The following is a 23,127-nucleotide window of genomic DNA, read 5'->3' on the forward strand; positions in this document are numbered from 1 at the left end:
TTGCCTTTTAATAGGGAAATTGGGCAGTGGGAAATTGTGACCTAAAATTGGTTTCCCTAACGGTAATTCTAAGTTAAAAAAAAGGCAAAGATAACGGGGGCGATTCTCTGGCTGCATTGCACCTGACTCAAATCCCGCTATGTTGAAAAAATTGCAGGACAGCCCCAAAGTGGGATTTGTGCCGGTCGCAAATCAGTTTTCCATTCTCCCGGCCTATTCCAGCTGGCATGATCAAGATCTCCCTCAGAACCTGATCACAACTCATTTGCATTCATTTTCATCTAATTAGCGAGATTAAAGTTGAATGCAGCGGCCTCCCAGTATTCACCCGCAACCTCAGCAGGAAGTCACCCGACGTAAATCACTACTGGACCCTAAAAGCAGGGACCAGAGACACTGAGGGGAAGCAAGGGGGTGAGTACCCTCTCTACACTTACCTCCACTCCAGGGAGGTCCTTTAGGGGAGGTGTGGCAAGTCTTCCCTCAGTAGCCTTGAAAACTTCAAACTCTCTCCCAGCATGTTAATGTCATAAATCTGTCAGATAAAGGTAAAAGTCCCCCGTAGCCTCCAAATCTTTGGGGTGTGATTCAGGGGACAAATGTTTAAGTCCTCTTTTGGGCACGTTTGACGGGGTGTTTCTCGGAGACTGCAACGCCGAGAATCACCTAGCTATTCACCGGCACTTTGTCAGATCATTTTGGCCTCGAGGAGTTTCCCCCCGCCGAGGCTCTGCTCAAGTTGATCTCATAAGCAGGAATGGCTGTTCACAGATCGGGGCACCATTTTGAATGGCAGCCCCGATCTTCCCCCCCTCCTTCCAGGAACCCCACCCTCACACCCCAACCTTCTCTAGGGCCCTGGGAAACCCCCCCTCACCTCCTCTCCAAGTGGCAAGGTCCGCCCAGGCCCGGTGTCAACCTGGCAGTGACAAAAGGTGCCCAGGTGCTATGGGGAATGCTGGGCTATCACCTTGCCCTATCCCATACCACCTGGGGGTCTCTAATGCCCTGTGAGTCCCCCTTCCCCCTGAGGTGCTGTTACTGGTTCACGTTTGTGTAGACCTGTACTAAATGGTGCCCTGGCTGGGTCTTGCAGGTGCAGCATTGACACCTGGGCACCGGGTGAATCCGGCGGCCCGGTATTTAAATGAGCCCAGTGGATCAGATCGCGTCAGGCAAAGCGAGTCAGCTGACTCACAATTGGCCCACTGCGGAGTCAGATTGGGGGCTCTCGTGGGATTCGCTCGCACACTTGGATCCGCGTTGGACGGAATGCGATCAATGGATTGCACCCTTGACGTCTCTCCCAACATGTCAAATTCAAAGGTCTGTCAGATAAAAGTAAAGTCTTTCCCTTTTATGTGTCAAAATTCTTTGAATTGCATTGTTTACATTCAATTTCACAGACAATAACATTTTACAAGCCTCTTGATTAATAGGCCCAGGCTGTTTGGAGGGATTGGCTTTGTTTTTTAAAAATTTTCCCAATTAAGGGACAATTTAGCGTGGCTAATCTACCTACCTTGCACATCTTTGGGTTGTAAGGGTGAGACCCACGGGGAGGATGTGCAAACTCCACATGGACAGTGACCCGGGGCCGGGATCAACCCCAGTTCCTTGCCGCTGTGAGGCAGCAAAGCTAACAACTGAGCCATTGTGCCACCATAGCTTTGTTTATTTTTACAGCTCTTCATGGTGCATTAACTCTGAAGTATTTTCCCTTTTGAGCAGGTGTTGTTTCTAACCGTTGTTTTTTCATAGAGGTTTTTTCTTTATTCTGAAGTACAGGTGTTGTTTCTAACTGAAGTTGTTTTCCTGCTATGGTTTCCTCTGTTCTGAAGTACTTCTAGAAAGATTAGGTGCTCTCTCTAAGTGCTGCCCATCGGCACTGCCAACCTAGCAATGCCAAGGGGCGGGACCTGAGGAGGGCCCTGAAGTGAGGGAAGTATCTTTGGTGAACCCATAGTAGGGTGTGGCTCACTTGAGGGTGGGGGCCTTGCCAGCAATTGGGGAGGGGGATGGTGGTACTGTTGTGTTATTCTGAGACTGGGGCAAAGGCCTCCCCTTCTCGGAGGATACGGCCTTGCCAACATCTTCAGGCCCCATGGCACAAATCACCCTGGCTCCAAAAAAATTTCTAACTGTGTGTGGATCACGGTCTAGAATGCACTGATCCACCTGGTGGGAATTGCACCTCGTTTCCCGCTGGACATCACATTTGGAAATCGTTTGGGAGAACTCAGCCCAATGTTAAATTCCTCCCTCTTTAACAGTTGCTTTCTGTCAAAGTAAAAGATTTCCACCCAGAATAGCTTTTGAAGAAAAGATTATCTTAGAAGCTGACCTGAGGAATCACCATGCTGAGAAAACAGGCCACGCCAGTCAGGAACAGGGATGGTGCCAAAGTATTTCTTCTTCCCAATCTGTCCATCACAAAACAAGCAACAATATAGGAAGGAATTTCCACCGCACCTGTCAATAAATATATTGTTATAGATATTGCACTGCTGACACACAAGCAACTAAGGAGCTGTTTAATAAATCCACATAAAGTTCTTTTAAAATATTTTCTTTCTTTCTCTTCCTTTCTTGATCTGTACATGCCACAACTATATGATAATCTGAGGTTGATGAGAATGTCCTACGTTGATCCTTCCCTGTGTGAATTGCTCAGTCACCCCTGTAGCACGGCTAAGATTTGTTAACTCACTAAGAGGGATCACAGCCATACACAATGAAAATCAAGGTTCGGACTTTTCAGATGATAATGTGATAGCATTCAAACATTGAGGCAGATAACCTCAATTATGTTCAGTAAATATGACTGTTAACAAATGTATTGGGAGTTGAGCGGGGTGAAAAATACAAAAACATAATTAGTGAGCCAGTGTTGTTAACCTCTATTATTTGGTGTCAAGACAAATAGTTGAAATATATAAAAGGTGTTCTGATGCATGGTACACAACTGAAACAGAAATAACCTGCCTTTTCTGTTTCCAGATTTATACACTGTTTTAAAGGGATATAGTTTGCTTCGGTAGACAAAAAGGCTGGAATTAAAGGATTACACTTGGAATAATTGTGTACAATGAAACAGGGCTGCATTCTTCCGCCCCGCCAACCGCAAGATCGCCACGGGCCGAGATGCAGACAATGGAAATGTCCATTGACCTCGGGGGGGATTCTTCGTCGCCGGGCGGGGGCGGCCGGACAAGCCCGCCCAACAAGTTGCACATTAGACAGCCAATGAAACGAGGCAAATTTTATATTACGCTTCATGAACTGTTTTATACTTGCATGGAGACCAGCTGCTAAAAAGTAAAATGAAATGAAAAACTGTAGTAAATATACATACATAATGCGCTTGTAAATAGTTCATGGAAGTCTAATAATCCAACTAGATAACAAGTAAACAATATTCCTCAGTGTATTTTCAGAAGTAAATCTGAATTGCAAACCTGGAGTACTTTGCTTTTATATATGGTTTTACTGCATCCTTACTGGAGTACTCAACCTTGCTTATCTAGTGCGTTCATAAGCATTTAAACCACTTCCATAATTGTACAACCTAAAGGGGAACTTTTCCATTTTGAGAAGGAAATTGCCACTGGCTGCAATGGAAAGGAAAGGTTTGTACTGTGGAAACATTAGACACATTTTCCAACATGGGCCTGATTATATATACACTTCTGGTTTGGATTCACTCTACAAGGGCCCACTCTTATCTGGGAAACCGTAAAGCTGGTGACTTTAAAGGGGTTCATAAACTGTTGCTGTGAAAAAGAAGGAGCAGATTTGTTCCATTTTCAGAAGCATACTTGGAAGTGCTGGCAGAGAAAGTGTAGCAAAGGAGTATTGTTCCCTTGATCATCTCAGGGCATCTTCCTCTCAGAAGCAATGCACCAGTTGTTTGGCTAGTAGGCAGCTGTCAGGATAAATGTAGTGTTAGATGTCCAGATAACCTGGAGGCAGATACAGAAAAAACTTTATTAGCCTCAGTAAGTCTGCCAACACTGCACCATATCAAGAAGATGGGATAAATAATTCAAGTTAATAAAGCAGCGGAGCTGCGTGTTGGTTCATGTGGGTGACTTTGGCGACCAGCTCCATTTTTCTCCCAAGACCTTCTGTCATCTGTCTTCAGGCCAAAGGTTTCCGCTTCATACTTCAGGCTAGGTGTAATCGGCATTCCTCAGTTCCTAGCACTGTCCCTTTCTTGCCAATTAATCACATCTGGAGTGCAACCCCATTAGTCAGCTCCAACATTGGGCCAAGAATAAGCATCTTCTGAACCTGATACTTCTTGACTGAAGCTGCAAACACAGCCACCCAGCCTATAACTCTTTCCAAGCTTTAAAGCTTTAAATACACTTTATTTGACACTTCGAACTGCGAATATATGTTGCAGGACCACAGAGCAGGAATTACAAATAACCTACAGTATGAATGTTCAGTGACTCACACAATCTGTGATGCAGGGTGGCCATTTCATACTGAACCCTGTGTGTGTTAGCTTGGCTAAGTGGAGCACTCTCACCTCGTAAGTCTGGAAGTTGTGGTTTCAAGCCCCAAACTTAATCTATGCTGATACACCAGTACAATTCTGAGAGATCCGGGGCTGGATTCTCCGCCTGGCAGCACCACATTTCTGCCCCGACTCGCCGGCGGGATTCTCCATTACGCCGGCCGGTCAATGGGATTTCCCATTGTGAGGCAGCCCCGCGCAGTCGGGAAACCCCCGGGTGCCGGCAAAATGGAGAATCCCGCCCCTGTACTGTCAGAAATGTTATCTGTAAATGGGGATTTGCTCAGGGGAAGTTTTGTAGAGCAGTGGGTAGCGTCCCTGCCTCTTGAGACATTGAAACATAGAAACCAGGAGCAGGAATAGGTAATTCAGCCTGTCGAGTTTGTTCCGTCATTCAGTATGATCATAGCTGACCCTCTATCTCAATGAAATATTCCCACTTTTCCACCATATCCCTTGATATTTTTTGTAATATTCCCTGACTGCATCACCCCACACACTCCATCCCCTCCCCCAAATCAATCAGGCCCCCCCAGTTCTTGTACCCTCGCCTCATCCACCCTCAGGAACTCCAGTCCATCCCAAAACCGCCTTATGCCCTCATCCCCGCCGGGGGCTCCGAACTGTACAATTTCTGATAAAATGCCGCAAACAACGCATTTACCTCCTCTGGCCCCACTACCAGCTTGACAAACCCCCCCGGTTCATCATCCACCCAATTTCTCTCACTGTTGCCTGCCTCCTCAACTGATGCGCAAGCATCTTGCTCGCCTTCTCCCCATACTCGTACACTGTCCGTCTGGCCCTGTGCAGCTGCCCCACTGCCTCCCCCGTCCAAACTCCATTTGAGCTTCTACCTCTCCCTTCAGCAGTGCCTCCTCAGGTGCCACCGAGTATCTGCAGTCCACTGCCAGAATGGCATCCACCAGCCTCCGCCTCTCCGCCCTCACTTTAAGCACCATAATCAAAATAAAATCTCCTCTAATCATTTCCTTCAATGCCTCGCACAACGTAGCCGCCAACACCTCCCCCGTGCTCCACATAGTTTTAGATAACCACCCCTATCTTCTCGCAGACGTCCTTATCGGCCAGTAACCCCACACCCAATCTCCACTGAGGCCTCTGGAAGCTTGCCCCTCTCTACCCGTAAATCCACCCAGTGTGGCATGTGGTCAGTGTGGTGAATGTATTACTGCTACCATTCACCATTGTATTGCATTACATTGTATTGTATTATGTTGATGCCCTTGTGGGCTCCGCCTATGGCTCCGCCCCCTCGGGGGAGGTATATAGATCTGCAGCCTGTAGGCGGCACTCAGTACAGAGCAGTCGCTGGCAGGCACAGATCTAGCTGATTAAACCCACTGTTCACTTCAACTCTTCGTCTCGTGTGAATTGATGGTCGCATCAATTTAATCAGCTAAGATATCGCTATGGAAGCTGCCCTCAAACCTGATCGACTAGAACTCGACCCGCAGGCTGCTGAAGCAAAGGAATCTTTTTGCACTGGCTCCACTGTTTTGAGGCCTACCTCGCCGCCTCCTCCTCGCTCGCCGTCACCGAGGAACAGAAACTGAGTCTCCTCCACACCCGGGTGAGCCACAGAATCTCTGTGCTGATCGAGGAAGCGACTACGTACCCAGACACGGTCGAGATCCTGAAAAGACAGTATGTGAGGCCGATGAACGAAGTGTTTGCGCGGCATCTGCTCACCACTCGCCGTCAACGCCCCGGGGGAATCGTTGGAGGAATACCAACGCGACCTGAAGGTACTCGCTCGAAACTGCAATTACAAGGACGTCACGGCCTCGCAGCATATGGCACTCGCCATCCGGGACACCTATGTGGCTGGAGTCCGGTCCAACTATGTCAGACAGCGCCTGCTCGTAAAGGGCGCCCTTGACCGAGAAGAGACGGTAAAACTATCCACCTCCTTAGAAGTAGCTTTCCAGAGCCTCAATGCTTTCCCCTCCGACCACACGATTCCTTCGTGGACACCCGGCCAGATGGTGTCCCAGGCCTGTGCCGTGCGGCTGCCCGCCCAACCCGGGGGGCTGCCCTGCTATTTCTGCGGCCAGAACCAGCACTTCAGGCAGTGTTGCCCGGCTCGGAACGCGACGGAAGTGACTGCGGCAAGAAAGGACACTTTGCCAAAGTCTGCCTGGCCAGATCCAAAGCTCCTAAATCGCAGGCCCGACTTACAGACTCACAGACCCCGCAGCGTGGCTGCGTGCCTGCTGGTACCGACCCCTTCGGACACATCATCAGCCTCGTGCTATCCATGGGGGCAGCCATCTTTAACCCTACCCGACACGTGCGACTCATGGGGGCCGCCATCTTCAACGCCGCCCGACACGTGCGACCGACGGGGGCTGCCATCTTGAACACCGCCCGACACGTGCGACCGACGGGAGCCGCCATCTTGGGACCACCCCATTACCTCCGACCACCCGCAGCTCGGTGCTGGCACCCTCGACCAGTTACGGCCCAAGCACCTCAGGAACTCGATGATGACCGTCCGGGTCAATGGGCACAAAATGCCCTGCCTGTTTGACTCTGGGAGCACCGGAGAGCTTCATACATCCAGACACGGTAAGGTGCTGTTCTCTCCAAATTTACCCTGCATTCCAAATAATCTCCCTCGCTTCCGGATCGCATTCAGTGCAGATCCGGGGGTACTGTGTCGCGAACCTCACGATACAGGGTGCCGAGTACTCCAATTTTAAACTATATGTCCTCCCCCATCTCTGCACTCCTCTCCTGTTAGGACTGGACATCCAGTGCAACCTCAGGAGCCTGACCCTGAAGTTCTGCAGGCCCTTACCCCCCTCTCACCGTATGTAGCCTTGCGACCCTTAAGGTCGCCCCTCCCCTGCTTTTCGTGAACCTCACCGCCGACTGTAAACCTGTCGCCACCAGGAGCAGGCGGTACAGTGCCCAGGACAGGACTTTTATCAAGTTAGAGGTCCAGCGGCTCATGAGGGAGGGGGTCATCGAGGCCAGTAATAGCCCCTGGAGAGCCCAAGTGGTGGTCGTCAGGACCGGGGAAAAGAGCCGGATGGTTGTAGACTACAGCCAAACCATAAATTGGTACACGCAACTCGATGCGTACCCCCTTCCCTGGATAGTGGACATGGTGAATCAGATTGCACACTACCGGGTTTTCTCCACGGTAGATCTGAAGTCCGCATACCACCAGCTTCCAATCCGCCCGGAAAAATCGGCACAACAACGGCCTTTGAGGCAGACGACCGCCTATTCCACTTCTTCCGGGTCCCCTTCGGAGTCACCAATGGGGTCTCGGTCATCCAAAGAACGATGGACCGAATGGTGGACCAGTACGGGCTGGGGGCCACATTTCCGTACTTGGACAACGTCACCATCTGCGGCCATGATCAGCAGGACCACGACGCCAACCTTCAGAAGTATCTCCAAACCGCCCAAGTCCTCAATCTCACCTACAACAAGGTGAAATGCGTTTTCCACAAAACTCGCCTGGCCACCCTCGGCTATTTTGTGGAAAATAGAGTCCTAGGGCCCAACCCCGACCGCATGCGCCCCCTCCTGCAGCTCCCCCTCCCCTGCCCCAAGGCCCTGAAAAGATGCCTCGGGTTCTTTTCATATTATGCCCAGTGGGTCCCCAACTGTGCGGACAAAGCTCGCCGACTTATCAAAGCCACCATCTTCCCCCTGACGACTGAGGCCCGCCTGGCCTTCAGCCCCATCAAGGCAGATATTGCCACAGCCACGATACCATCTCCTTCCAGGTGGAGAGCGACGCGTCAGATGTCGCCTTGGCCGGTACCCTTAACCAGGCAGGCAGGCCCGTGGCCTTTTTTTCCTGTACCCTCAACGCCTTCGAGATTCGACACTCCTCGGTCGAAAAAGCTCAAGCAATCGTAGAAGCTGTGCGGCATTGGAGGCATACCTGGCTGGCAGGAGGTTCACCCTCGTCACCGACCAATGATCAGTAGCCTTTATGTTCAACAATACACAGTGAGGCAAGATCAAGAACGATAAAATCTTGAGGTGTAGAATCAAGCTCTCCACCTATAATTACGATATTGTGTATTGTCCGGGGAAGCTCAATGAGCCACCAGATGCCCTATCCCATGGCACATGCGGCAGCTCGCAAGATGACCGACTCTGGGCCATCCACAATGACCTCTGTCACCTGGGGGTCACCCGGCTTCTCCACTTCATAAAGGCCCGCAACCTGCCCTCCTCCACCGAGGAGGTCAGGGCCATGACCAGGGACTGCCATGTCTGCGCGGAGTGTAAGCTGCACTTCTATCGACCAGACAAGGCCCACCTGGTGAAGTCATCCCGGCACTTTGAGCGCCTCAGCATCGATTCCAACGGGCCCCTCCCCTCCACTGACCGCAATGCGTATTTTCTTAACGACGTTGACGAGCATTCCCGTTTCCCCTTTGCCATACCATGCCCCGACATGACCGCGGCCACTGTCATTAACGCCCTGCATAGTATCTTCACCTTGTTCAGTTTCCATAAGACCATAAGACATAGGAGCGGAAGTAAGGCCATTCGGCCCATCGAGTCCACTCCACCATTCAATCATGGCTGATTTCAACGCCATTTATGTCCACAGTGACCAGGGCTCCTCATTTATGAGCGACGAGCTGAGTCAGTACCTGCTCAGTAAGGGCATCGCCTCGAGCAGGACTACCAGTTACAACCCCCGGGAAAACGGACAGGTGGAGAGGGAGAACGGTATGGAAGGCCGTCCTTCTGGCCCTACGGTCTAGGAGTCTCCCAGTTTCCCGCTGGCAGGATGTCCTCCCCGACGCGTTCCACTCCATTAGGTCACTCCTCTGCACAGCCACGAACGAGACCCCTCATGACCGCCTATTTGTTTTCCCCAGGAAATCCACCTCTGGGGTCTCGCTTCCGTTCTGGCTGACAACACCGGGGCCTGTCCTCCTCTGAAAGCACGTGAGGAGCCATAAGTCCGACCCCCTGGTCGAGAAGGTCCAGCTCCTTCACGCCAACCCTCAGTATGCCTACGTAGCGCACCGCGACGGCCGACAAGATGCAGTCTCCCTCCGGGATCTGGCACCCGCCGGTTCCCCTGCGACCATCACCTAAACCCCCCCACCCTAAACCGAACACCGTCCCCGCTTCTACATGGCCTATACCCCCCTCCCCCTGCGACGAGTTCAACACCCGTGCCCGCAGCGAAACCAGAGCTCAGGCGATCGCAGCAAACGAGCAAGGCGCCGGACACACTCAATCTGTGAGCCCACTTTGCCCCCGCCGGACTTCAATTTTTAACAGGGGGTGAATGTGGTGAATTTATTACTGCTACTATTCACCATTATATTGCATTACATTGTATTGTATTATGTTGATGCCCTTGTGGGCCCCGCCTATGGCCCCGCCCCCTCGGGGGAGATTATAGATCTGCAGCCTTCAGGCGGCACTCAGTACAGAGCAGTCACAAGCAGGCACAGATCTAGCCGATTAAAACCACTGTTCACTTCAACTCTTCGTCTCGTGTGAATTGATGGTCGCATCAATCAGACACCACAATCGGCGAATACTCGGTCTCAACTACCCCCGCCAGTAGTGCCTTGTCCAAAACAAAGAGAATCAATCTGGGAGAACCCCCTGTGGACATGCGAACATGGCCTCTCAAATCGCCACGGGTCCACTGCTCCCATTCACTCCATAAATCCCAGCAACTCCTTCACCATTGCCGACACCTTCATAGACCAGGGCATGACCTGTCCAGCCTTGGATCCAACACCGAATTAAAATCCAACCCCCCACCATGACCAGCCAGTACATGTCCAGGCCCAGGATCTCGGCCAGGACTCGCCGCAGAAACTTCACATCATCCCAATTTGGGCCATAAATGTTCACCAGCACCACGGGCTCCAACCTCCCGTTCACCATCACAAATCTACCCCCAGGGTCCGCCACCATGCTCTCCACCACAAAGGACACAAAGGGTGGTCAATCGGGCTTTAAACTAAAGATTGGGGGGGAAGGGAAAGTCAGGGAACCAAGAGGTGAAGTAATCAGCGGGGAGCGTAGCTGCTTAGGAATACAAAAAAACACGAACAGACAAAACTCAACAGTGGTTACGATAGTCCCCATCCCACAAAGACACAGTGTATGGAAAGGCTCAGTAAACCAAGGTCCACCACACTAAGAAAACAAAAAGGGACGGTCAATAGAGAATTAAAGGTGCTATATTTAAATGCGCGCAGTGTACGGAACAAGGTAGATGAGCTTGTGACCCAGATTGTGACTGGCAGGTATGATGTGGTAGGCATCATAGAGACATGGTTGCAGGGGGTTCAGGACTGGCATTTAAACATCCAGGGATTCACAACCTATCGAAAAGACAGAGGTGGGCAGAGGGGGCGGGGTTGCCTTGTTAATTAGGAATGAAATTAAATCAATAGCACTAAACGACATAGGGTCAGATGATGTGGAGTGTGTGTGGGTAGAGTTGAGGAACCACAAAGGCAAAAAAACCATAATGGGAGTTATGTACAGGCCTCCTAACAGTGGTCAGGACCGGGGGCACAAAATGCACCACGAAATAGAAAGTGCATGTCAGAAAGGCAAGGTCACAGTGATCATGGGGGACTTCAATATGCAGGTGGACTGGGTAAATAATGCTGCCAGTGGACCCAAGGAAAGGGAATTCATTGAATGCTTACAGGAGGGCTTTTTGGAACAGCTTGTGATGGAGCCCACGAGGGAACAGGCCATTCTGGACTTAGTGTTATGTAATGAGCCAGACTTGATGAAAGATCTTAAAGTAAGGGAGCACTTAGGAGGCAGTGATCATAATATGGTAGAATTCAATCTCCAATTTGAAAGAAAGAAGGTAGAATCAGATGTAACGGTGTTACAGTTAAATAAAGGTAACTACAGGGGCATGAGGGAGGAACTGACGAAAATCAACTGGGAGCAGAGCCTAGTGGGAAAGACAGTAGAACAGCAATGGCAGGAGTTTCTGGGAGTAATTGAGGACACAGTAAGTAAAGAAAGGTTATCAGAGGGGGGGATTAGGCAGCCATGGCTGACAAAGGAAGTTAGGGAATGCATCAAAGCAAAAGAGAAAGCCTATAATGTGGCAAAGAGTAGTGGGAAGTCAGAAGATTGGGAAGACTACAAAAACAAACAGAGGATAACAAAGAGAGAAATAAGGATCAAATTTGAAGGTAGGCTAGCCAGTAACATTAGGACTGATAGTAAAAGTTTCTTTAAATACATTAAAAACAAACGGGAGGCAAAAGTTGACATTGGGCCGCTTCAAAATGACGCTGGTAATTTTGTGATGGGAGACAAGGAAATAGCTGAGGAACTGAATAAGTACTTTGCGTCAGTCTTCACAGTAGAAGACAAGTAATATCCCAACAATTCCAGAGTCAGGGGGCAGAGTTGAATATGGTAGCCATCACAAAGGAGAAAGTGCTAGAGAAACTAAGAGGTCTAAAAATTGATAAATCCCCGGGCCCAGATGGGCTACATCCTAGAGTTCTAAAGGAGATAGCTGAAGAAATAGTGGAGGCGTTAGTTATGATCTTCCAAAAGTCACTGGAGTCAGGGAAAGTCCCAGAGGATTGGAAAATCTCTGTTGTAACCCCCCTGTTCAAGAAGGGAACAAGGAAAAAGATGGAAAATTATAGGCCAATTAGCCTAACCTCGGTTGTTGGCAAGATTCTAGAATCCATTGTTAAGGATAAGATTTCTAAATTCTTGGAAGTGCAGGGTCGGATTAGGACAAGTCAGCATGGATTTAGTAAGGGGAGGTCGTGCCTGACAAACCTGTTAAGAGTTCTTTGAAGAGATAACAAATAGGTTAGACCAAGGAGAGCCAATGGATGTTATCTATCTTGACTTCCAAAAGGCCTTTGATAAGGTGCCTCACGGGAGACTGCTGAGTAAAATAAGGGCCCATGGTATTCGAGGCAAGGTACTGACATGGATTGACGATTGGCTGTCAGGCAGAAGGCAGAGAGTTGGGATAAAAGGTTCTTTTTCGGAATGGCAACCGGTGACGAGTGGTGTCCCACAGGGTTCAGTGTTGGGACCACAGCTGTTCTCTTTATATATTAACGATCTAGATGACGGGACTGGGGGCATTCTGGCTAAGTTTGCCGATGATACAAAGATAGGTGGAGGGGCAGATAGTATGGAGGAGGTGGGGAGGCTGCAGAAAGATTTAGACAGTTTAGGAGAGTGGTCCAAGAAATGGCTGATGAAATTCAACGTGGGCAAGTGCGAGGTCTTGCACTTTGGAAAAAAGAATAGAGGCATGGACTATTTTCTAAACGGTGACAAAATTCATAATGCTGAAGTGCAAAGGGACTTGGGAGTTCTAGTCCAGGATTCTCTAAAGGTAAACTTGCAGGTTGAGTCCGTAATTAAGAAAGCAAATGCAATGTTGTCATTCATCTCAAGAGGCTTGGAATATAAAAGCAGGGATGTACTTCTGAAGCTTTATAAAGCATTAGTTAGGCCCCATTCAGAATACTGGGAGCAATTTTGGGCCCCACACCTCAGGAAGGACATACTGGCACTGGAGCGGGTCCAGCGGAGATTCACACGGATGATCCCAGGAATGGTAGGCCTAACATACGATGAACGTCTGAGGATCCTGGGATTATATTCATTGGAGTTTAGGAGGTTGAGGGAAGATCTAATAGAAACTTACAAGATAATGAATGGCTTAGATAGGGTGGATGTAGGGAAGTTGTTTCCATTAGCAGGGGAGACTAGGACCCGGGGGCACAGCCTTAGAATAAAAGGGAGTCACTTTAGAACAGAGATGAGGAGAAATTTCTTCAGCCAGAGAGTGGTGGGTCTGTGGAATTCATTGCCACAGAGGGCGGTGGAGGCCGGGACGTTGAGTGTCTTTAAGACAGAAGTTGATAAATTCTTGATTTCTCAAGGAATTAAGGGCTATGGAGAGAGAGCAGGTAAGCCAGTGAGCTTAACTTCGGTAGTAGGGAAGATGCTGGAATCTATCATCAAGGAAGAAATAGCGAGGCATCTGGATGGAAATTGTCCCATTGGACAGACGCAGCATGGGTTCATAAAGGGCAGGTCGTGCCTAACTAATTTAGTGGAATTTTTTGAGGACATTAACAGTGCGGTAGATAACGGGGAGCCAATGGATGTGGTATATCTGGATTTCCAGAAAGCTTTTGACAAGGTGCCACACAAAAGGTTGTTGCATAAGATAAAGATGCATGGCATTAAGGGGAAAGTAGGAGCATGGATAGAGGATTGGTTAATTAATAGAAAGCAAAGAGTGGGGATTAATGGGTGTTTCTCTGGTTGGCAATCAGTAGCTAGTGGTGTCCCTCAGGGATCAGTGTTGGGCCCACAACTGTTCACAATTTACATAGATGATTTGGAGTTGGGGACCAAGGGCAATGTGTCCAAGTTTGCAGACGACACTAAGATAAGTGGTAAAGCAAAAAGTGCAGAGGATACTGGAAGTCTGCAGAGGGATTTGGACAGGCTAAGTGAATGGGCTAGGGTCTGGCAGATGGAATAAAATGTTGACAAATGTGAGGTTATCCATTTTGGTAAGAATAACGGCAAAAGGGATTATTATTTAAATGATAAAATATTAAAACATGCTGCTGTGCAGAGACACCTGGGTGTGCTCGTGCATGAGTCGCAGAAAGTTGGTTTTCAGGTGCAACAGGTGATTAAGAGGGCAAATGGAATTTTGTCCTTCATTGCTAGAGGGATGGAGTTTAAGACTAGGGAGGTTATGCTGCAATTGTATAAGGTGTTAGTGAGGCCACACCTGGAGTATTGTGTTCAGTTTTGGTCTCCTTACTTGAGAAAGGACGTACTGGCACTGGAGGGTGTGCAGAGGAGATTCACTAGGTTAATCCCAGAGCTGAAGGGGTTGGATTACGAGGAGAGGTTGAGTAGACTGGGACTGTACTCGTTGGAATTTAGAAGGATGAGGGGGGATCTTATAGAAACATATAAAATTATGAAGGGAATCGATAGGATAGATGCGGGCAGGTTGTTTCCACTGGCGGGTGAAAGCAGAACTAGGGGGCATAGCCTCAAAATAAGGGGAAGTAGATTTAGGACTGAGTTTAGGAGGAACTTCTTCACCCAAAGGGTTGTGAATCTATGGAATTCCTTGCCCAGTGAAGCAGTAGAGGCCCCTTCATTAAATGTTTTTAAGATAAAGATAGATAGTTTTTTGAAGAATAAAGGGATTAAGGGTTATGGTGTTCGGGCCGGAAAGTGGAGCTGAGTCCACAAAAGATCAGCCATGATCTCATTGAATGGCGGAGCAGGCTCGAGGGGCCAGATGGCCTACTCCTGCTCCTAGTTCTTATGTTCTTATAAATGGAGTTGAAATCAGCCATGATTGAATGGTGGAGTGGACTCGATGGGCCGAATGGCCTTACTTCCACTCCTATGTCTTATGGTCTTATGGACACCCTTTTATTAACCAACACTACCACTCCCCTCGTCTTAATATCCAGCCATGAATGAAACACATATACCCACCCATCCCTTCCTCAGCTTCATCTGATCCACCACCTTCAAATGAGCCTCTTGCAAAAAAACCACAATGTCCGTCTTCAGACTCCTCAAACGCGCGAGCACGCATGACTTCTTAACTGGCCCATTTAATCCCCGAACATTCCATGAAATCAGCCATGCCGGGTAAATCCCAGCACCCCCCCGCTGCGGTCAGTCATATCTCCACTTCAACCAGCTCCCCCAGGTTTATGCCTCCTGCACCTCTAGGGCCTCCCCAAGATGTCCACTGCCACCACCTTTAAGCAACTGCTCCATATCAACTCCGTCCACGTCAACAAACCTGCTCCCCCCCCCCCCCCCCCCCCCCCCACCATTTCCAATAAAGAACAAGAAAAAGAAAATGAAAAACACCCCTCCACCCCCCTGTAACAGATCTATCCCCTACTTTACTCCTTGATGTCCTGATTATGCTCCAATTGGAATATTGTGCCCAATTCTGGGCACCACACTTCAGAAAGGGGTCCGGGGTCTTAGAGAGGGTCAGGATGGGAATTACCAGAATAGTAGCAGGGATGAAATGTTTCAGTTAAATAGAGAGGCTAGAGAAACTGGGATTGTTCTGGTTAAGAACACAAGTAGGAATAGACGACCATATAACCTCTTAAGCATGCTTCACCATCCAATACAATCATGGCTAATCTTCTGCCACATCTTCACTTCTCACCCACTACCCATGCTCCTTGGTTACCTGAAATCAAAAATGTATCCATCCTAGCATAGAATATATTCAATGATGGAGCATCCAGCATGAATTGCATAGAAAAGGGTAAGGAGAAACTTGATACAAGTGTTCAAAACCTTGTAGGGTTCTGACAGTGAATAAGGAGAAACTGTTTCCAGAGGTGGAACAGTTGGTAACGATAGGATACAGATGTAAGGCAGATGGTGAAAAAAACAGAGTCAACCTGAGGGGAAAAAAGAATTGTGCAGCAAATTGTCATGATCTGGAATGCACTGCTTGAAAGGGTGGTGGAAGCAGATTCAATAATAACTTTCAAAAGGAAACTTGGTAAATACTTCAACATATGAACATAGGAATGCTCATGTATTATTCCTTTTGAAAGTTATTATTGCTGTGATCTGGGCAAAGAGCAGGGAAGCGGAGGTAATTATATGGTGGAGCTAATTATATGTCAGAGCCAGCACAGACAAGATGGGCCGAATGGGCTTCATTTTTGATTCTATGTGTAGATCTTGACATCGTCACGCAGAGGTGTCAGAAAAATGGCTGGAGTAGAAATGTCAGGGTGGTAACTCTTCTGAGTTTGGGATTAAGCCACATTGCTGGGGACAAAGTTACAACTTTGGAAAGCCTGATTCTGACAATGGATGACAAGGTCTTCCGTTGCCAGCACTCAAGATTTTTTCCAGGTGAACACAAGAAGAAAAAGTGCCTGCCAGTAGATGAAAGAGGATACTGAAACTGGATTCCAGTTTCATTTCAGGTCTCTGCTTACACTGGAGAGACATGTAATTTATATAGATGAGGTAAGATCTATTGATAGAGATGTCTGTTTCTTTGCCATATGCCCCTGGCGTGTGGATTACAGTATAAATTTCATAATACATCTTAATGTGTCTGAGCGACGGAGAGGGACTAAGTAACATTTGAAAGAACAGTCACAAGGTTTCTATTCTTAGCAAGTTTGGAACATGAATGGGCCAATTACAGGCAGAGGAAGGGTAATGTGTAAAGAGCAAACTGCTGATTGATGTACAAGCACATATGTAGATGGGCCATAAAACTGCAAAAATTGCAAATTCCTGATATCAGAAATAAGATTAATGCTTGGTCGGAATTCCTGAAAAATGCAATAGCCCCTAGAATATGTAATTTGATTAAAGCATCAGAGCAGTTTGAGCAAAGTTAAATGCTTGTGACATCCAATCATTTCTAACAGGTTCAGGCTGTTGGCACGCAAGATCTTGTCAGTTTCTCAGGCTGGCAAAAGTGAAAGCCATTTGTTACATTTCCACTCCCTTTTAGAAAATCTTACACATTGGTGCTTCCAAATCTAACCAAGCTAGGACAAACAGCAAGTTGAAAAATAATTGCAACACCAAGTCAGCAAAACTGAGTCATAGGTGATAATAGTAAATTACTGCGGAGGCTGGAATCTGAAACAAAAACAGAAAATACTGAACAATCTCAGCAGGTCTGACAGCATCTGTGGAGAGAGAAGGGAGGTAATGTTTTGAGTCTGGATGACTCTTTGTCAAAGCCTTGTGTTATTATAAAAAGCTTGAAAATTGGTGCCAGGTTAATAATAATAATCGCTTATTGTCACATTTAGGCTTCAATGAAGTTACTATGAGAAGCTCCTAGTCGCCGCATTCCGACGCCTGTTTGGGGAGGCCGGTACGGGAATTGAACCCGTGCTGCTGCCTTATTCTGCATTACAAGGCAGCCCACGGTGCTAAACCAGTCCCTTACAATCCACCCACCCTGCACATCTTTGGGTTGTGGGGGTGAGACCCACACAGACGTGACCAATGTTTACTGAGGAGCATCTGCAAAATATTGGCAGCGGGAAAAGACCCCAAAAAACCTATGCAATATGGTAGCACAATAATCACAAAATAATAACACACGCAAGTATTGAGTGATTTATCTTGCCTCTGCTGCGTAGAATATTGACAAGCAGAGGCCAAGTACTTCCAGGGTGGAGAGGTATATATCTGCACAGGGCTGGTATTCAGTTTAACAGAGGCTTTGATAAAAGTGCAAACAAACATGTTAACCTTTTGGGCATGTTGAGATGCATAGCTAAAAGGAACCTAGGGGAGGAGGGAGAGGAAATGAAAAGTATCTATGTGGTGGTGGAGTGCTTTCTTGTGTCAACGGAATAATAGAACAGGATAACACAAGTTTCATCTCAGTTAGTGGGAGCTTTACAAAGCCTTCTGGAACGGGGAAGGGGAGGGGGCGGTTGCAGTGTTGTTGACTGCCATCCAGAGGAAATCAAGTGAGAGAACAATAGGTAAAGGCAGGATAAGGCATGATGGTTATGACATTCTCTCCCCCACTCTGATTTCTGTGAGGGCTAGCACTCACCAACCTCACTCTGGCAAAATACCAGCTGCTGCTGATGGCCAAACACAGCATTAGTCATCAGTTTCACGGTAGAAAAAGCACAAGAGAAACTAGAAAGAGATTTTAAAAAGGGAGTGGGAAAAAAAGAAACAAAATACCTTCATAATACTAGGCAATAGAAATCTCTCCCTGCTTTCACCACACCTCATTGCCATGACATAGAACACGTCTTCTGCTGGTGGTATTGTTACCATAAAAAGACACTCACTTCTTGGATGTCAATGGAGGCACAGAATCCAGGTCCTTTAGTATTGGCAGATGCTAGCAATGGAACCCAGCAGGTTCAGAAGTAGAAGAAATTACCTTCGTACCATTTCCCAAATTACCTTTTATACTTGGAAATGAAGCACTTGTATTTTACCGAAAGCTGGCTGTTGTCAAACACAACAATTTTAAGGATATCAAAGGTCTTTGAATCAAGAAATGGATATTTGTACCTGCACCTATTTGTTTCATTACATAACTTCAATAAAGGCCTGGATATGGACCTTGGAGTTTCACACGTTCAGACAGCAGAAAGAAGGGATTCCGCATGTCCTCTTCGGGATTTAATAATGCACATGCACTTAATTAGTGGCACTGTGAAAGTACACAGCTTTATAATCATAGGATTTACAGTACAGAAGGAGGCCATGCGGCCCATCGAGTCTGCACCAGCCCTTGGAAAGAGCACACAACCTAAGATCATGCCTCCACCCTATCCCCATAATCTAACCTAACCTATTGGACACTAAGGGGCAATTTAGTATGGTCAATCCACCTAACCTGCACATCTGTCTCCAGACAAAAACAAGTAGACACTGGTTTAGGAATCTCAATTAGTGACTTTTCTTTAGTCATACCGAAAATAAAATAGCTAAATAGATGTTAAATTCCTATATCCATCCTCAGTTGTGGGATAAGGCAAGTAGGCTAATAATTTGCTTAGATACAAACAAGTTGTCAGCTTTAAAGTACAGCTGGTTTAGTCACATAATTATAAAAGGCTTTGCTTTCAAAATAGGAAACAAAATTATAGCAACAAGTTTTTTCAGGCTCAAAATAAGAGGCATCTGATTACGCAATAATTGTGGAAAGGAGATCAACTATCGTGTTGGTTAATCACAGAGCACCTTTGGCTGATGTTCAAAATCTGTTGTGCCACTGAAAAGGAAAACATATGGACTATTAGAGGATTATATTTAACAGTCCAATTAATTTCATAGCACAGCATTTGGAAAGCAGTGGTGTAATCAGACAAAGTCAGTCTGGATTTATGAAAGGAAAATCATGCTTGACAAATATACTAGAATTCTTTCAAGATTTAACTAGTAGAGGGAGAAGTGGTGGATGTCGCTTATTTAGACTTTCAGAAGGCTTTCGACAAGGTCTCATATAGCAGATTAATATGTAAAGTTAAAGTGTATGGGACTATGGGTAGTATCTTGAGATGGATTGTTATAACCTGCCTGCTTACCACTGGCTGGGGACTAATGGCAATCCCACAATCCTTTGGGAGTATGAGCTTCCCCAATGAGGGGTGACGGAGAAATCATTAGCAGATTCCCTGCATAAATAAAGTTTGGAACCGGCGAGAGGAGAGTGAGCAGCAAGGGAAGTTGCTGCTGCTGTATGTTATTGTAAATAAATGTTATTTCTTTCTATCCTTCAACTCGTGCTGGATTCTTCGTGGCCCTCACAAAACTGGCGACAGGGATGGGATGTGAATAGCTGTCTACACTGCTGAAGCCACCTCCCTGGATTTTTGTTGGATACAGGTTGGAAGTTGTTTTCTATTACACCATGCCTCTGTATGGACGTTTGGATGTTTTTGACGCTGCGCTGGAAAGCTGGAACCAGTACGCACAACGGATGCGTTACTATTTCCGGGCAAACAACATCACCGAAAACGAGCGTCAGGTCATATTGCTCACCGCCTGCGGCTTGCATACATTTGGGGTGATTAGGGGCCTTACGTACCCAGCTGCGCCAGACACCAAAACGTTTGATGAACTTGTGAACTTAGTGGGCAACATTTTAACTCAACCCCGTCCATGATAGTCCAACGTTACCGGTTTAATACCACGGAGAGGTCCCCAGGAGAATCCCTTGCTGAGTTTCTATCCAGGCTACGCAGGATTGGGGGAGTACTGTGATCATGGTGAGACCTTATCAGAAATGTTACGCGATCGTTTGGTTTGCGGTATTAACGATGTGGCCACCCTGAGAAAGTTGTTAGTTGAGCCGACATTGACTTTTCAACAGGCCATTCAAATAGTATTGTCCCGAGAGAGCGCAGAACGGGGAGTGCGAGAGCTACAGGGAATGGACGCGCATGCCTTGGGGCACAACTCCTTCCGTCCGAAAGCATCCCTCCCGCACTCCTGCGGTACCTTGGACAAGGCAATGTCCGGATCGACACCAGTGGCCGTCGGACATTCCTCCCCGTAGGGAGCCTTCTCCAGAACTAATGGATGAGGAGCCATATCCGTGTCAGACTTGTGGGCGCCGACCAGGTCGTGGATGCCGGTCCTGGGGCGCCGTCGTTCCAACAGAAACTGGGGCCAGCCCAGGGGCTGTACCTTCCATTTGGATGAACCTGCGGCGACTACAACTGAGGACGTGGAGATGGAGGACGAATGCCTGCAGCTGCATTGTGTGGCAGCTCCCCGTGTGGCCCCCATTAAGGTGACAGTACGGGTCAATGGTCACCCACTTGAGATGGAGTTGGACACTGGCACAACGGTCCCAGTGATCGCCCAGAGGACATTCGACTGCATCAAGCAGGCTATACAGACCCTTTCACTAACCGACACACAGGCCAGGTTGGCCAAGGGGGAACCATTGGACATTGCAGGAACTACGATGACCCCTGTTGTTTATGGACGGCAGGAGGGGCATTTCCCACTTATCGTGGTGCGCGGCCACGGGCCCAGCCTGTTGGGTCGGGACTGGTTGCGCCATTTGCAGCTGCATTGGCAGCACATCCTCCAAACAGTTTCTGGAGGGTTGACTGAGGTGCTAGGACGATTCCCAGATGTATTCCAGCCCGGTTTGGAGAAAATAAAAGCGGCCGTAGCCCGTATCCAAGTCGAACCAGGAGCCACGCCGCCCTATTTCCGGGCGTGCCCGGTGCCTTATGCCTTGCTCGAGAAGGTAGAAGGGGAGCTCACTCGTTTGGAGACTTTAGGTATTATCAGGCCTGTCCGTTTCGCTGACTGGGCAGCACCAATTGTACCTGTAATGAAGCCAGATGCCACGGTTCACTTGTGTGGCGACTATAAACTTAGTGAATACGGCTTCCCGACTCGACCGATATCCAATGCCTCGCATAGAGGATCTCTACGCGAAGTTTGCAGGCGGACTCTCGTTTACGAAATTCGAGATGATTCACGCCTACCTACAATTGGAGCTGGACCCTGCCCCTTGGCCATATGTAACGATTAATACACACCGGGGCCTGTATGAATATACACGGTTGCCCTTTGGAGTATCCTCTGCCTGCGCTATTTTTCAACGAGTCATGGAGGGCATTTTGAGAGGTTTACCGCGTGTCGCTGTCTATTCAGATGACGTTTTGATTACAGGGACATCTGAGCAGAAACATTTGGAAAATTTGGAGGCTGTCCTTAGACGCTTTTCGGAGGCTGGACTCCGTTTACATCACACAAAGTGCGTCTTTCAGGCGAAGGAAGTAGTCTACCTGGGTTATCGGGTGGACCGCGAAGGTATGCACCCCGTCGCAGAGAAGGTGCGCGCAATTCAACAGGCCCCCGCCTCGACTGACACTTCGCATCTTCATTCTTTTCTCAGCCTTGTAAACTATTACGGGAAGTTCCTCCCCAATCTGGCAACTACGCTGGCCCCGTTGCACCGTCTGCTAAAGAAGAATCACACCTGGGTTTGGGGTCAGCCGCAAGAAACCACTTTCCGGCGGGTAAAACAACAATTGTCGTTGTCTGGGTTACTAATCCACTATGATCCTGGAAAGCCTTTGCTCATCACATGTGATGCATCCCCGTATGGTACTGGGGCCGTCCTGTCCCACAAGATGGAGAATGGGACCGAGCGGCCGATAGCTTTCGCCTCCCGCACATTGACTGCAGTGGAAAGAAAGTACGTGCAGATCGAGGAGGGGGGGCCTGACGGTGGTCTTTGCGGTGAAACGCTTCGAACCAGTATGTGTACGGCCGCCACTTCACTATCGTGACTGATCATAAGTCTCTGTTGGGATTTTTCCGCAAGGATAAGCCAATACTGCCCATTGCTTCCGCACGGATCCAGCGCTGGGCTTTGTTGCTCGCTGCCTACGAGTATTCTCTGGAGCACAAACCAGGAACCCAGATAGCGAATGCCGACGCACTGAGCCGATTGCCTTTATCGACCGGCCCCATGTCGACCCCCACGACCGGTGATGTGGTTGCAACCCTAAATTTTATGGACACCTTGCCTGTCACGGCATCACTGATCCGTGAGTGGACCCAGACGGAGCCAGTCCTGTCAAAGGTTCGGCACATAGTCCTGTATGGTGGGCAGCATAGACAGCTCCCAGGCGAGTTGCGGGCATTTTCCTCCAAGCTGTCAGAATTTAGCGTGGAAGACGGCATCCTCTTGTGGGGGAACGCATGTGATTGTCCCGGAAAAAGGACAGGAGCTGATACTAAGAGTCTTGCACAATGGGCATCCAGGTGTGACCAAAATGAAAATGTTGGCCCAGAGTTATGTCTGGTGGCCAGGCCTCTACACCGACATTGAGAAGGTGGCCCAAAACTTCTCCATTTGCCAGGAGCATCAGAAGCTTCCGCCAGCACAAATTCCCTACATCACTGGGAATGGCCAGGGCGGCCTTGGGCGCATTTGCATGCGGATTTCGCCGGCCCTTTTCAAGGATCCATATTCCTTCTATTAATCGATGCCCAGTCTAAACAGCTAGAGGTGCGTAAGATGGTAGGCACAACGTCCT

General features: G+C 48.3%; 1 protein-coding gene across 3 annotated transcripts in view; it reads right to left on the minus strand.

Moving 5' to 3' along the window:
- The window catches only part of slc22a16 (solute carrier family 22 member 16), a 175,050-nt gene that overhangs the window by 27,241 nt on the left and 124,682 nt on the right, over window positions 1-23,127 (minus strand). For all 3 annotated transcript variants that reach the window (XM_072500018.1, XM_072500020.1, XM_072500019.1), the window contains one exon: window positions 2,345-2,472. In XM_072500018.1, coding sequence (XP_072356119.1) covers window positions 2,345-2,472 — 128 coding nt within the window. The remainder of the gene's footprint in view (window positions 1-2,344; window positions 2,473-23,127) is intronic.

The sequence above is a fragment of the Scyliorhinus torazame genome, chromosome 4, assembly GCF_047496885.1.
Source record: "Scyliorhinus torazame isolate Kashiwa2021f chromosome 4, sScyTor2.1, whole genome shotgun sequence".
NCBI lineage: Eukaryota > Metazoa > Chordata > Chondrichthyes > Carcharhiniformes > Scyliorhinidae > Scyliorhinus > Scyliorhinus torazame.